Source organism: Hibiscus syriacus, unplaced genomic scaffold (assembly GCF_006381635.1).
Source record: "Hibiscus syriacus cultivar Baekdansim isolate YM2019G1 unplaced genomic scaffold, ASM638163v2 tig00110156_pilon, whole genome shotgun sequence".
Lineage (NCBI taxonomy): Eukaryota > Viridiplantae > Streptophyta > Magnoliopsida > Malvales > Malvaceae > Hibiscus > Hibiscus syriacus.
In genome coordinates, this window is record NW_024062606.1 from 1,922,149 (window position 1) to 1,934,832 (window position 12,684).

General features: G+C 33.1%; 1 protein-coding gene and 1 pseudogene across 1 annotated transcript; one reads left to right on the top strand and one right to left on the bottom strand.

The window, feature by feature from the left end:
* The first annotated feature begins 3,930 nt into the window (after positions 1-3,930).
* Positions 3,931-4,926, top strand: LOC120215980 (protein MIZU-KUSSEI 1-like). The gene has a single exon (XM_039213508.1). The coding sequence runs from the start codon at positions 3,982-3,984 to the stop codon at positions 4,753-4,755; it is 774 nt and encodes a 257-aa protein (XP_039069439.1). The 5' UTR covers positions 3,931-3,981; the 3' UTR covers positions 4,756-4,926.
* Positions 4,927-9,916: 4,990 nt separating this feature from the next.
* LOC120215979 lies at positions 9,917-12,166 on the bottom strand (annotated as a pseudogene).
* Between the last annotated feature and the right edge of the window lie 518 nt (positions 12,167-12,684).

Sequence of the window (12,684 nt, forward strand, 5' to 3'; positions counted from 1 at the left end):
GATGATTCCTACGAATCAATCTATCTTCATCAGTATCAGTATCAGCATCAACATCATATCATCAATATCATCACCATCACCACTACCATCACTATCATCTTTATCATCGTCATCACGATCTACACTGACACTAGGACCAAGGCCGATGTGGAACATGTTCTGGGACGGCATCTGCTCAATACTATTGGATCTGAAGTTCGTTTCCAATGGTGGAACAGATACAAACAAAAGTGACAGATAATATGGTTGAACTGGTATATGAAGGGAATAGGAAGTGACAACCACCTTCGGATAGGAACACCACGTGTCGATGAAAAAACCTTCCATCAGAGTCTGCATATGCTGAAATATTGACTAAGTCGAGTGGGTGAATGCAAGTCGTGGCACATGTATCTGATGTTCTGTTACTGACTGTGCAAGTTCATGTGTCATTTTCGACGACGAGGCTGGAGTGTGTTTTCTTTTTCTCTGGTTTGATTCCCCTCCACCTCTAGCATCACGTTGCATTGGTGGGCTATTTAGGGGAGACACATAAATTTCTCATGCTCGTTCCTCTTCAGTCAGTATATGTGACTTCCTATATTGTTCGTATCATAGCATGTAATCATTTGAAACACTATATATGAAGAGATGGGTTAACAAATGGGTCGCCTAATTAATCTCGTCATATAGAGCATCACTCATTTCGCATGATGCATCTCCCAATTAATATTCGTCTTCCCCTATTGCATTATGTGATGCAAGGCGTCCAAGTCTGGTAGCGGAACCGTTTGGACACAGTTAAATTATCGCAACACGAGATCGGTAGGATGTCACTCGATTATCTTATAGACTATCAACGGGACCATCGACATCCAAACGCTCGAACTGAGACCTTTTTTTTAGCTGGAATACATTATCTAATAACATCATCATTGTACGATGTCCAGATGAACAACATAAATTTTTTTAAAAATAAGTTAGATATACTCGAATTAGATAATGATTTTTGAATTACAAAAAATGATATCGATTACAATTATTAACTCGTCAATCATCTAATCGATCAATAATCTAAAATCACGTAGAGTTCTTGGTAGGTGGGCGTGAGTTAGTGTATCAGTCCACCTATCATTCATATAACAAAATATAATTATTTGTAAAACCCTAAAAACATATAATATTATAAATATATAAACGTGGTTTATTTTTAATTACCTCTAAAGTAATGGAAATTCAAATGGGGTCGGATGTGTAGGAATCAGCTGTAAAAATGAAAATCACAACCAAGCAAACGATTGTAACAACACCAAACACCCTCCAATAACTTGTTTATTCAGATCAACAACTTTACATAGCTCCCGAAACAAAATGACCAACACTGTTGATCCCCAACTCTTATATTTAGAGTCCCGCAAAACGCTTAGATAATGCAACCACATCAGATGCACTTTGTTAAGGGATTTATTTGGCATCAAGATCTCCTTAATAACTCGTAAAATATGTGCACGAGCAAATCAAAAATAAAAATTGGGGGAATAAATTAAAAAAGTGTCATAAAAATTTACAATAACATAAAATAAAATAAATTTTCAATATTATGAATAAAAAAATCAAAATAAATAAAATTATATTTAAAAAATTACCTCTTTAATTATGAAGCAACATTGGCGGGTAACTGCCTAAAATTGTCGTCAAAAAAATTTAATTTTGATTTTCCCTCCATCCATATTGTTATTGTTCGGACGAAGTTCGAGAAATTCCTCTCACAAGTTGACCCAGTACCCATAGGCAATACCAGTCATAGTCGTTCCCTCAACAACTATCTCAACATGGAATGTAATATCTTTAAGGGTAATAGTCATCTCCCCATAAGGAAAATGAAATGTGTGCATCTTCTGTCTCCACCGCTCTAGCAATGCGTTTATCAATGGAGGATGCAACTTCTTATCACCAATTATAAAACTAACGTAACCAAAATCGGCTTCGTGTAAATACAAAAGAATATCGTTATTAGGCTTCGTGAAACGATTGATATAGCACGTCAACGAACGTTCATACTCATTCAAATAAATAAATAAAGTATTCAAAATAAATAAATAAGTTATTCAAAATCAATCAATCAATCAAATAATTAAACAAACAAATAAATAAAAATTACCTCCATATTTGTCCACCAATAATCGAATACATGCTTTCGATCAAGCATCAGTAATCCCATCATAATAATCGAATAATGAAATAGATAAGAGAAAAATAAGAGAGAGATATTTTGGGAGAAAGGTGTGATGAATTTGGTTTGGGGCACTATTTATAGGAGTCATCGCATCCTATCTTAAGCGAGGTAAAAGCAAACTCGAATTATATAAGATGCGAGGATTGTTGAAAAGATGTATTCAGACGTACCTTGCGCTTTTTAGGGCGTGAGGTCATAGAATCTTTTTCAAATTTTAAAACTTTTAAGAACACAATAAATTGTCAATATCTTAGGAACTTTGCGTTACGCAGAACGCGAGATCATTAATTAAAATATTAAATTGTCTTCTCTAAAAAATATATTCATGTTGGAGGAGACTCACATCCTATACAAAGTGAGGTGTTTACACGCTTTTCATAGGACGCGAGGTTGTCATGTGTTTGCAGCTTATGGGTATTTTTCCATAAAATCTTATATGTTGATATTATTCTAAAAAAATGAATTTTTGGGTTATTAAACTAATAACGCCGTTAACCTTGCTAATAATTCAGACTAAATAATAATATTATTAAAGCAAAGGATCAATTGTGCGAAATTAAAACTAAAATATGAAGATTGGATAGTAAAGTGATCAAAACACATCACTTAAGATTTTATTTTAAACGATATTAAATAAGTTTAAATATATATTTGGTATTTAAATAAGATACTTTCTTGAAATTAATACTTGAACAGATTTTACTCTCAAATTTGTATTTTTTCTTTAATTCCATCGACTGTTTCAGTACTTTTAATACTTTTTAAAAATTCTTTTTTAAGTTAAAGCGCATACAATGGTATCATCATTCTTTTAATTTGTCACATCATTAAAAATTAATATTATGAATAAAAAGTATTAAAACAATTGATGAAATTAAAGTTTGAATAAAAATTTTGGAATAAAATTTTTTTAAGCACTAACTTAAAAGAGGATGTTTATTCTAAATATCAACTTAAAAACAATTTATTTAGATAGCAACTTAAAAAAGGATTTACTTTAATTATCAAATGCATATTTAATCATATAATTATGGAACAAAGGAAAAGGAGGAAGATGATGTAGAGTAAGCTTTAATCCAGACAGGCTGCTGAATCCATAAAGCCAGCTGCTTTATTTGCAACAGTCTAGATTAATTAATAATCTTTATCTCAAATTCAGAAAAAAAAAAAGACATTAAGGATGCAAAACACAACGGAGGCGGCTCTAATGTGTTGCTGTCTCGGATAAACTCACAGGCAGTAAGTAGATGGAGCTTGGGGCTACGGTGTGTAGGCTACTATTGTATTGCAAAGCACAGAACTTGAAAGAACACAAGGGCATGGCATGGGTGCTTATGGTGGGTAAAGTTGGTGTAGTTTTAGCTGTCCTTGACAGTTTCCAATGCGCGCAGTTTCGACAGTCGACAGTCGACAGTCAATTCTCCCTTTCACTCTCTGGTTTTTACCCCACAACTCCCCTTATTTTCAGCGTACTCTGCCCCACATGACAAAGAAATTACACACAGCTATTGTCTCCTCTGATTCCCACTATTCTCCTATACTTCCCTTCTAGTCCCTTTCTCTCTCAGTTATCTTGTCCATTTGTTTACTCCTGTTATCTGTTAGGTGGGGCTGCTCAACTTTCCTTTTGTCAGGAGATAAGTTAAATAGATTGGCGCTCTCTGTCTATTTATATACACTACACTACGTTCTCTCTTCACTCATCCGAACTTATTACTTGTTCTCTAGTTTTTTAATTTTTTCTTCTCGGTTCTTGCCTTTCCCATATGAAGATAATAGCTAAGAGCTCCCACGATTCTTCTTTCTCCTTCTCCAGGAGATATTTCAACTGGAAAAAGAAGGTTGAAGATGATGATGACGATAACGAGGAAGAAATCTTAACCTTTAGCTCCTCGTCTCATTTTTGTGATGAAGTCAAGGAAGCAGAGGAAGTTCGGATAATTCCACCACCGAGAAAGAAGCTGCCTGTTGTGTCGGTTTCCAAGCTTCGGTCAGCTCTAAGTGTGTTCTGTAAGAACCGGTCTGTGTATCGATCGGGTTTAGACACCAAAGTGGTGGGAACCCTGTTCGGATACCGGCGTGGTCACGTCCATTTCGCGTTTCAAGAAGAAGCGAAACTGAGGCCGGCGTTTCTAATCCAACTCGCGACGCCGACGAGTGTTTTGGTCAAGGAAATGGCGTCCGGGTTGGTTAGAATCGTGCTGGAGTGTGAGAAGAAGACGGGGAAGAAAGAGGTGAAGTTGCTGGAGGAGCCTGTATGGAGGACATACTGCAATGGAAAGAAATGTGGGTTCGCGATGACGCGTGAGTGCGGACCCGAGGAATGGAAAGTGTTGAAATCGGTGGAGCCTATTTCGATGGGCGCAGGTGTGCTGCCGGGTAACTTCGATGGGAATGGAGATGGGTCCGAAGGTGAGCTGATGTGCATGAGAGCCAGGTTCGAGAGGGTCGTAGGATCTAAAGATTCGGAAGCCTTTTACATGATGAATCCGGATGGTGCTGGTGGCCCTGAGCTCAGTGTTTATCTGATTAGAGTTTAGGATCTTTCGTTTTTGGTCAGCTAAGCTTTAGGTTTTTGTTGTTAAGCACAATGAAAGATGTACTTTCAAACTAGGTACTTTAAGCAATATCATGGATCCGATCATGAGATTTACAAATAAAGTAATCTGGGTTGAGAGATCGTCGATTAATTCAAAAGAAAAGTTCGTACAGTGGAGGTTTGGCTTTTAATTTCCATGTAGTTTGCCTTAATTCCTCGTAATAATGTAAATGACGAACATGGGCCATCTTGTTTTTTAATCATGAGAGGATCGTGTTTTTCGCCATGTTCTTCAATATATGCATATATTTTTATGGAACCTGGAGATTAATTTGTTTTATTTTCCATTTCATAAGGCAACTCAAGACAAACATCCAAAAACAATTGTTTGCTTTAGAAACATTTTCATGGAGTGTGGCTTTGAGTTGAGAGAAGAGCACTATCACCTGAGCCTATTTCATCATTCAGATGTATAAATTTGGAGAATCATCCTAACCTCATAAAATTATTCGTTCAAATTATTCGTCCATTATAACGATTACACACATGTAGGGATGGGCATGGATCGGGTTTTTGGTCTTCTCTACCTGACCCGAGAATAATGAATCCTGCACCAAAGATTAGATCCGACCCGACCGAAACAAGATTTCACCCGACCCGACCTCGACTCGATATATAACTCAAAAATCCAACCCGACCCGACCCGAAATAATAAAAAAAATATTATTTTTATTTAATAAAAATAGTGACTTAATTGAAAAAAAATAATATATAGAGAGATATTATTATAATTATTCATAAATATATATAAGATAACATTATTATTTTTTTGTGTCGGGTCGGGTTTGATATTTTTCACCCTAAATACGACCCGAACCCAAATTAAAAAATCCCGACCCAAACCGATCGGGTCGGATTCGGGTCTCATGCCCTTACCTACACACATGAGACGAATTCGCTTATAAGACAGCGGTTAATACTAAGACAAGGTTAACAAGTTTTTTGTTTAAATATTTTATTTAATATTTTTCAGTCAGTATCACCGGTTAAATTTTTTCAGCAATTTAGAAGTGAATCCGAAATTGCTGCTCAATTATGGTTTAAATCGTCGGTGAAATCAAGTTAAATTTCATGATTTGCATAAATTGAACAAGTTTTCTTTGGATTACTCTTACGGTGATTTTTATTTTGAATATCGTAAGTTTTGAATAGAGAAAAACTTTATGGGGTTCACAACAAAGGTGAAATATCTCAAATAATTCTTAAATAAAGGAAATTGAATACTACATGAATTAGATATGAGTTAAATATCTTAAAAATTATAAACTATTCATGTTTTTTTTAAACGTTTTTAAGACGTTAGAAAGATTACATAATAGTTTATCCCAGGGTTGTTTATTGAACGAGTCAATTGCGAGTTGAACAGTGCTCGACTCGTGCTTGTTAAAAAATTTTGTTGTTCAACTCGACTCTTTGCTCGTTAAAATTATGCTCGACTCGTGTTCGTTAAAAAAAATTTACTGCTCAATTCGACTCGTTGCTCATTAAGCTCACTAACAAAATTACCTTATTTTTTTAACTAAAAATAAAATTTTCTAATACTATATGAGTAGGGCTGTAAATGAGATGAGACAGACCGCTAGCTACTCGAGATCGACTCGATCAAGACTCGATAAATACTTGGACGAATGGACTCGACTCGAGCTCAAGATCGACTCGAGTTCTTAACGAGCCGAAACTATATACTTAATATTCGACTCGAAAAACTTTTGAACAGCTCGAAAATATAATATATTAAGATTTTTTTAAAAAAATTATTAATAATATTAACATTTATGTATTGATTTTTTTAAATACAGTAAAATTTTCATATATTTAAGGTTCATGTTTGAGTTTAATAATATTAATATTTATGTATTGATTTTTTTTTTAAAAATAGTAAGATTTTTATGTATTTAAGGTTTAGATTTGAGTTTGAGGCTTCAATCGAGTTAAGTTTAAGAATTTTTTTTCATTTTGGCTACTCACGAGCTTCAGTTCATGATTTCGAGTTTGAGTCGGGCTTAAAAGTTTTAAGCTCGTAAGTTTTCGAGTCGAACTCAGCAATACTCGAGCTCGACTCTACTCGGTTACACCCTTAGTACAGACGCTTTGATGCATTATTGGGCTTCAGTCTTATCCATACAAGTTGAAGATCCATCACCTCTTGTGAATCCATCAACACAGATTTAATTTATCAAATTTCGTAGCTATACTTATTATAAATTCTTTTAATTTGAACGGATGTTATAAATTAGTCAGATATAAATTAAAATCTCAAAAATGTTGATATGATAATTCGTATAATTTAAATTTTAAATTTCTTTATAGTTTTAAAATTATTCGTTAATATAACATAAACTAAAAAATAAAATAAAGAATAAATATTAAATTAGTCAGATATCAATTAAAATCTTAAAAATGTTGATGTTAAAATCTGTTATCTGATATGTTGGTCTGTTTATAGCAATTCAACTGATTCCTTTTGGATAATACAAGCATAACCTACTTATCTAAAAAATAAAATAAAGAATAAATATTAAATTAATAAAAAAACAAAACTTTTATTATTATTATATTTGTATACAAATTATTTTTCTTAACTTACATCACGAGTATGACAATATATTATAAAAATAATCACATAAATTTAATCAAGAATTTTGTATTAATGCATACTTCGAATATATATATATTATCAGGAAAATTTAAAGAACGACAATCTAATTGAAGGTTAAAACAGTAATTGTAGGGTATAATTGAAAATGAGATAAAAATTATAATATTTTAAGTTAGTCGCAACTTAAAATGTTATAACTTTTCTAATATTTTTTGTTGAACAAAAAATATTTCATTTTCATAACATTTTAGATTGATGATAAAAAAAATATTACATTTTTTTCTTAATATTTTAAATTTAACAAAAAAATATTAAAAAAATTATAATCTTTTAAGTTAAATTTATCTTAAAATACTATAAATATTTTATTATATTTTCAGTTACGTTTCAAAATTATCGCTCTTTAACGTTATATTAAGATACCACGTAACAGAAGGACTGTTTATATATCACTAACTCGTGGAGACAAGACAAATATTCCTACATGCGATGAATAGGGAAAAAATAATCCATTTTTTTAGATATACAAATGGAAATGATTTGTAACAAAAGAAAGTTAAAAGTGTGATGAAAATAGGATATTTATGCAGTACGGTAATTTTAATGTATGGATAAGAAAATGTCTTATCTAAAATGTTAATATTTTTTAAATATTTTTAGTAAAATATCATCTAAAATATTATTTTTATCGAAAATATTATTTTTATCGAAAATATTAATTTCACTATTTAATTTTTAGTAAAAAAATAGTATTTTAGGTATCGTCCAATATTAACATTTATGATAGAAAAAATAATGTTTTAGGTAATGTTTTACTGAAAATGTTAAATATTTTAATTAGCATCTAATATTAATATTTTTTGTAGAAAAAAATAATGTTTTAGATAACACTTTATAAAAATATTAATAATTTTTATAATAAATTTTTTTAATCGTATATTAATACTGTTGTATCTTACATCCCGATAAAAATGTGTCCGAGGAACTATTGAAGTGAAGGCACAATCAATTGGGGTCAGATCTCCATCAATTGTAGAACAAACCAAACCAGAACAACTAATGGTCTCAGCTGCTACTATGTCTAATCCTTGTTAGGGTACTAAAAAAAGTCTCGTTTTAATTCTAGTCTGGTCCCAACTCTCATTTCCATCATCGTTATCTTCTTTAAACACACTACACATCCTACAACACTAGCCTTGCAGGCCACACTACGTGCAACCACTTTCAATGGAATAAAAACTCCTTAACTGCCATCTTCTGGGTAGTTTTAGGGAAATTCTTTCGTACATGGACTTGATGTATAGTTAAGAAAATGTATTATCGAAAATTTAATTATTTTTTTAATATTTTTCATAAAAAATTATTTAAAAATTATTTTTTTACTTAAAACGTTAATTTTTTTAATATTTTTAGTAAAGTGTCTAATATTAATATTTTTGGTATAAAAAAATAATGTTTTAGGTAGAGTTTTATCGGATATGTTAATAAACTCAGTAAAGCACCCAATAATAACTTTTCCGATAAAAAATAATGTTTTATGTAATTTTTTTACCATAAATGTTAAAAAAAAATAATATTTCTGATAGCGTTTTTTTTCTTATCTGTATATTAGGCTGTCGCACGTAAGACTTTCCCGTAATTTTATAGTGGTGCGGACTAATCTAAAATTAATTAGCCACATATTTCAATTTAAAATATTATCAAATTTAATCTGAAAATTAATTATAATTAAGAATATTATGTTATGACGGATTTTAACTTAAAATATTATTTATTTATTCTATAAAATTATTTAAGTAATAATAGGATAAATTGCACATTTAGTATTTAAATTATTAATTTTAGTTAGTTTTAATGCTTAAACTTTTATTTTTTTCAAAATCATATTTAATATTTAATTTTATTTTAGTTTCTGTCGTTAAAAACTTAAAGGAGATACTAATGATGTTTAGTTTTAGCCCCCAGTTGACATACGTATAATCCGAAAGATGATCCACGAGAGAGTGATAAAGTCAACCAACATAGTTCAATTTCAAGCTCATCGGACGACGAAAATAGGAGGATGAAGAAGTCGAAGAGTTGATAATCAATTTGAAGAGATTGAGACATTTTTCAACTAAACAAAAGTCGAAATCATGTTCATAGAATCAAAAAGATGCGAATTAAAAAGTTTTTAATAATGAATAATAAAATAAAATAATAAAATGAAACAAATTAAATATTTAAGTATGATTTAAAAAAAATTAAGTTCAAATATTAAAATGGATCAAAATTAATAATTTAGACATTAAATGTATAATTTACCTTAATAATAATTGCAATTATAACTAAATATTTTGACGATAGTTTTTAAGTTATAACTGATTTCTGTTTCTTTAACTTTATATTAGTTGATTGTGTTTTAGACTGATTCCATCGTCTACCTTGAAAGTCCAATTAAAAATATCCCAAAGTCCCATAATGAAAGATTTTGTATTTCAGAATCGATATCAGCTTGATTTTTTTAGATTACAAAGATCCCAAGAAGAAACGAAAGCAATATAACACATTTGCATGTGAAAAAGTCGGGTATCAGGCCTAGGATCTATACGAAAAGATGCAAAATAGTAGTACTGTTATCAATGCATCTACCAAGACTAACCGCCTAGCCCCATGGCCATGAATGCCATAGCTTGGGAATCCCGATGAAGCTATGAAATGGGAATTGCTGCTGTTCAAGTTCCCATCATCCCCCAACTTGGCCGTGGAATTTGGCCCGATCAAAGTGACCTTTTTGGCATGGTTTTACTCCATAAGGACCATTGGTTGTTGTTGTTGTCATTGACTCAACCGGATAGCAGAGATTCGGGTTGTTCCAAGCCCCGAAACGTTTTCCCATTTTCCCATAAAAGACATGGGAGAATTGGAGCACACCTGTCAGATTGTTGCCGTTTAGATAAAGTGCATTAAGATCAGGCAAAGATGCAAGCTTTGGTGGGAGATTGCCTGTGAGGTTGTTGTTACCAAGACCAAGATACCTCAGTCTCTTCAAACCAGATAATGATTCAGGGATTTCACCAATCAAGCCTGTGTTGGTGAGGTCCAAAACGACAAGATTTTGCATCTTTTGCCAATCCAGGCTCATAATGGCACCACCTAGTGGGTTGCAAGACAACATCAACTCTTCCAAAGAGACCATATCAAGAACATGGTGGCTTAGACCACCTGAAAACTTGTTGTGTCTGAAGTCCAAAAGGGTCAGATTCTTCAGACCTGCAATATGTGCAAACAGCCTCCCTTTTAATCTGTTGTTACTCAAATCAAGCTTCAACAGAGATGTTAAACCACCAAGAGCTAGAGGTAAATGACCATAGAGTGAATTTCTACTTAAATCCAAGATCAACAGTTCATTCAACATTCCAAAACTATCCGGGATTTCACCAGTAAACCTGTTTCCAGCCAGGACTAATCGATTCAAGTTAGTTAAGTTGCCAATACTGGCTGGTATTTCTCCTGTTAAACCATTCTCTAGTAAGACCAAAGATTGGAGCCTTTTGAGGTAACCAAAGGCAGGTGGAATTTGGCCTACGAGACCTGGATTGGACCTAAACTCTAATGACACCAAATTCCCAGCAAGTTTTTCCCAGTCATCGCCGGGGATGGTAATCGGATGTCTGGTAGGAGATATGAAACAACTGAAAAGGCTGAGAGATTTCAAGTGCTTGAGCTGGAAGAGTTGCGGCCTAAATTCCACATTAGTGGCACAAACAAGAGAGTTGTCATGAACAGGACCAATGCTTAAAGTAGTAATATACCATAGGCCACCATTGATATCACAGGAGACACCCTGGAGAAAAAAAAATAATGAACGAGATTGCCACTTAATCAAATAATTAATATGAATCAAAGAAGATTGGTACTTAGTATTATGAATTCAACTCATGCCTCATGGTCAAATATTATTAAACACAAGCCAACATCAAGCATACTACTTTTTTCTCTGAAATATCCAACTGGGAGATGGTAAATGCAATTCCACCAAGGTTACAACTTAAAACCGGAAGGTAAAATCATACCTGTATAGGAGTCCAACCACAAGGATCCGGATAGAGATCCGAGCCATTCCACCAATCACCTACAAACCCTTGTATGGCAGAGTACAAAGCAGCTTGCTCAGCCTTCTCCATGGGAGCTGTTGCTGCTGATTCTTCAGTGTTGTCTGCTTGGCCACAGCACCAAACAACCAAGCATAAAATGCAAACAGCCAAAACGAAATGATTGCCACTGATCAGCATCCTCGTTGTTAGATAATCCAAGGCTCAGAAAGAGAAAAAAAAGTTCAGCTTGGCTTAAACAACCCCAGCGTGGTCTTTGAAAAACAACCGAGAAAAAGGAATGGAAATATATAATAAAGAGATTGTCAAGATAAGGTTAAGAAGAGAGACAGGAGAAGAAGAGGAAGAGAAAAAAAAGGGAGTTGAAAACCAGAAAAAGTTAGGGAATGCAAGTAAGGGACAGCTTCGAAAGCCAGAAAGTGTTTTTGAGAAAGCTTAGAATGGTATGATAGAGTTTGAGAGTGAAAGAAGCAAAAAGATGGTTAAGTGAGAAAGAAAAGGGAAATGGAGAGAGCTGAGTACAGTAGGGGAGTAGGAAGAATTTGCTTCTATGAGGGTAAATAGGAAAGCTAAGATAAGTAATATAAGCAGAAACAACACAAAGTTCTATATAAAGCACGGTTGTCCGAGCCAAGAAAGTAAGGGCAATAATAACAAGATTAAAGGCAGTAGAAAAAAATAGAAACTTGAAGGAGGCTTTGGCATTGAATACTGAAAATCTGAAGCTGAAAGCGATAGGAACAGAGACCCTTTGTGTGTTATTATTAATTATCATACACTTTGCAGCTCCTTGTGAATCTTCCCACAGACTACTTTGGGTTAAGTGCATTGTATGTACATACATACACAATTACAAGTAATAATTACTGGTTATTGTTATTACATTTTTTCCATTCAATTAATGTAGCGCCGGAGATGGGATGTTTAACGTTAAAGAGGGTAGTAGTTGAGGGATTTATAGGTGGAGATGACTGAGACCTATAGGTGTTAAGCTCGTAGGATCAGGTAGGGAGATGGATTTGGTTTTTTGCTTTATGTTTGTTAGGGTTTTGGGAAGGAGGGGGACCATTTTCCATCTTCCATATGTCCCTCTCAAGGGGAAAGGAAAAGGATCTGTAATGGTAAATGCGATGCAACAAGACAAAGATGAGTTTTTATATCTGCTTTGATTTTTTCT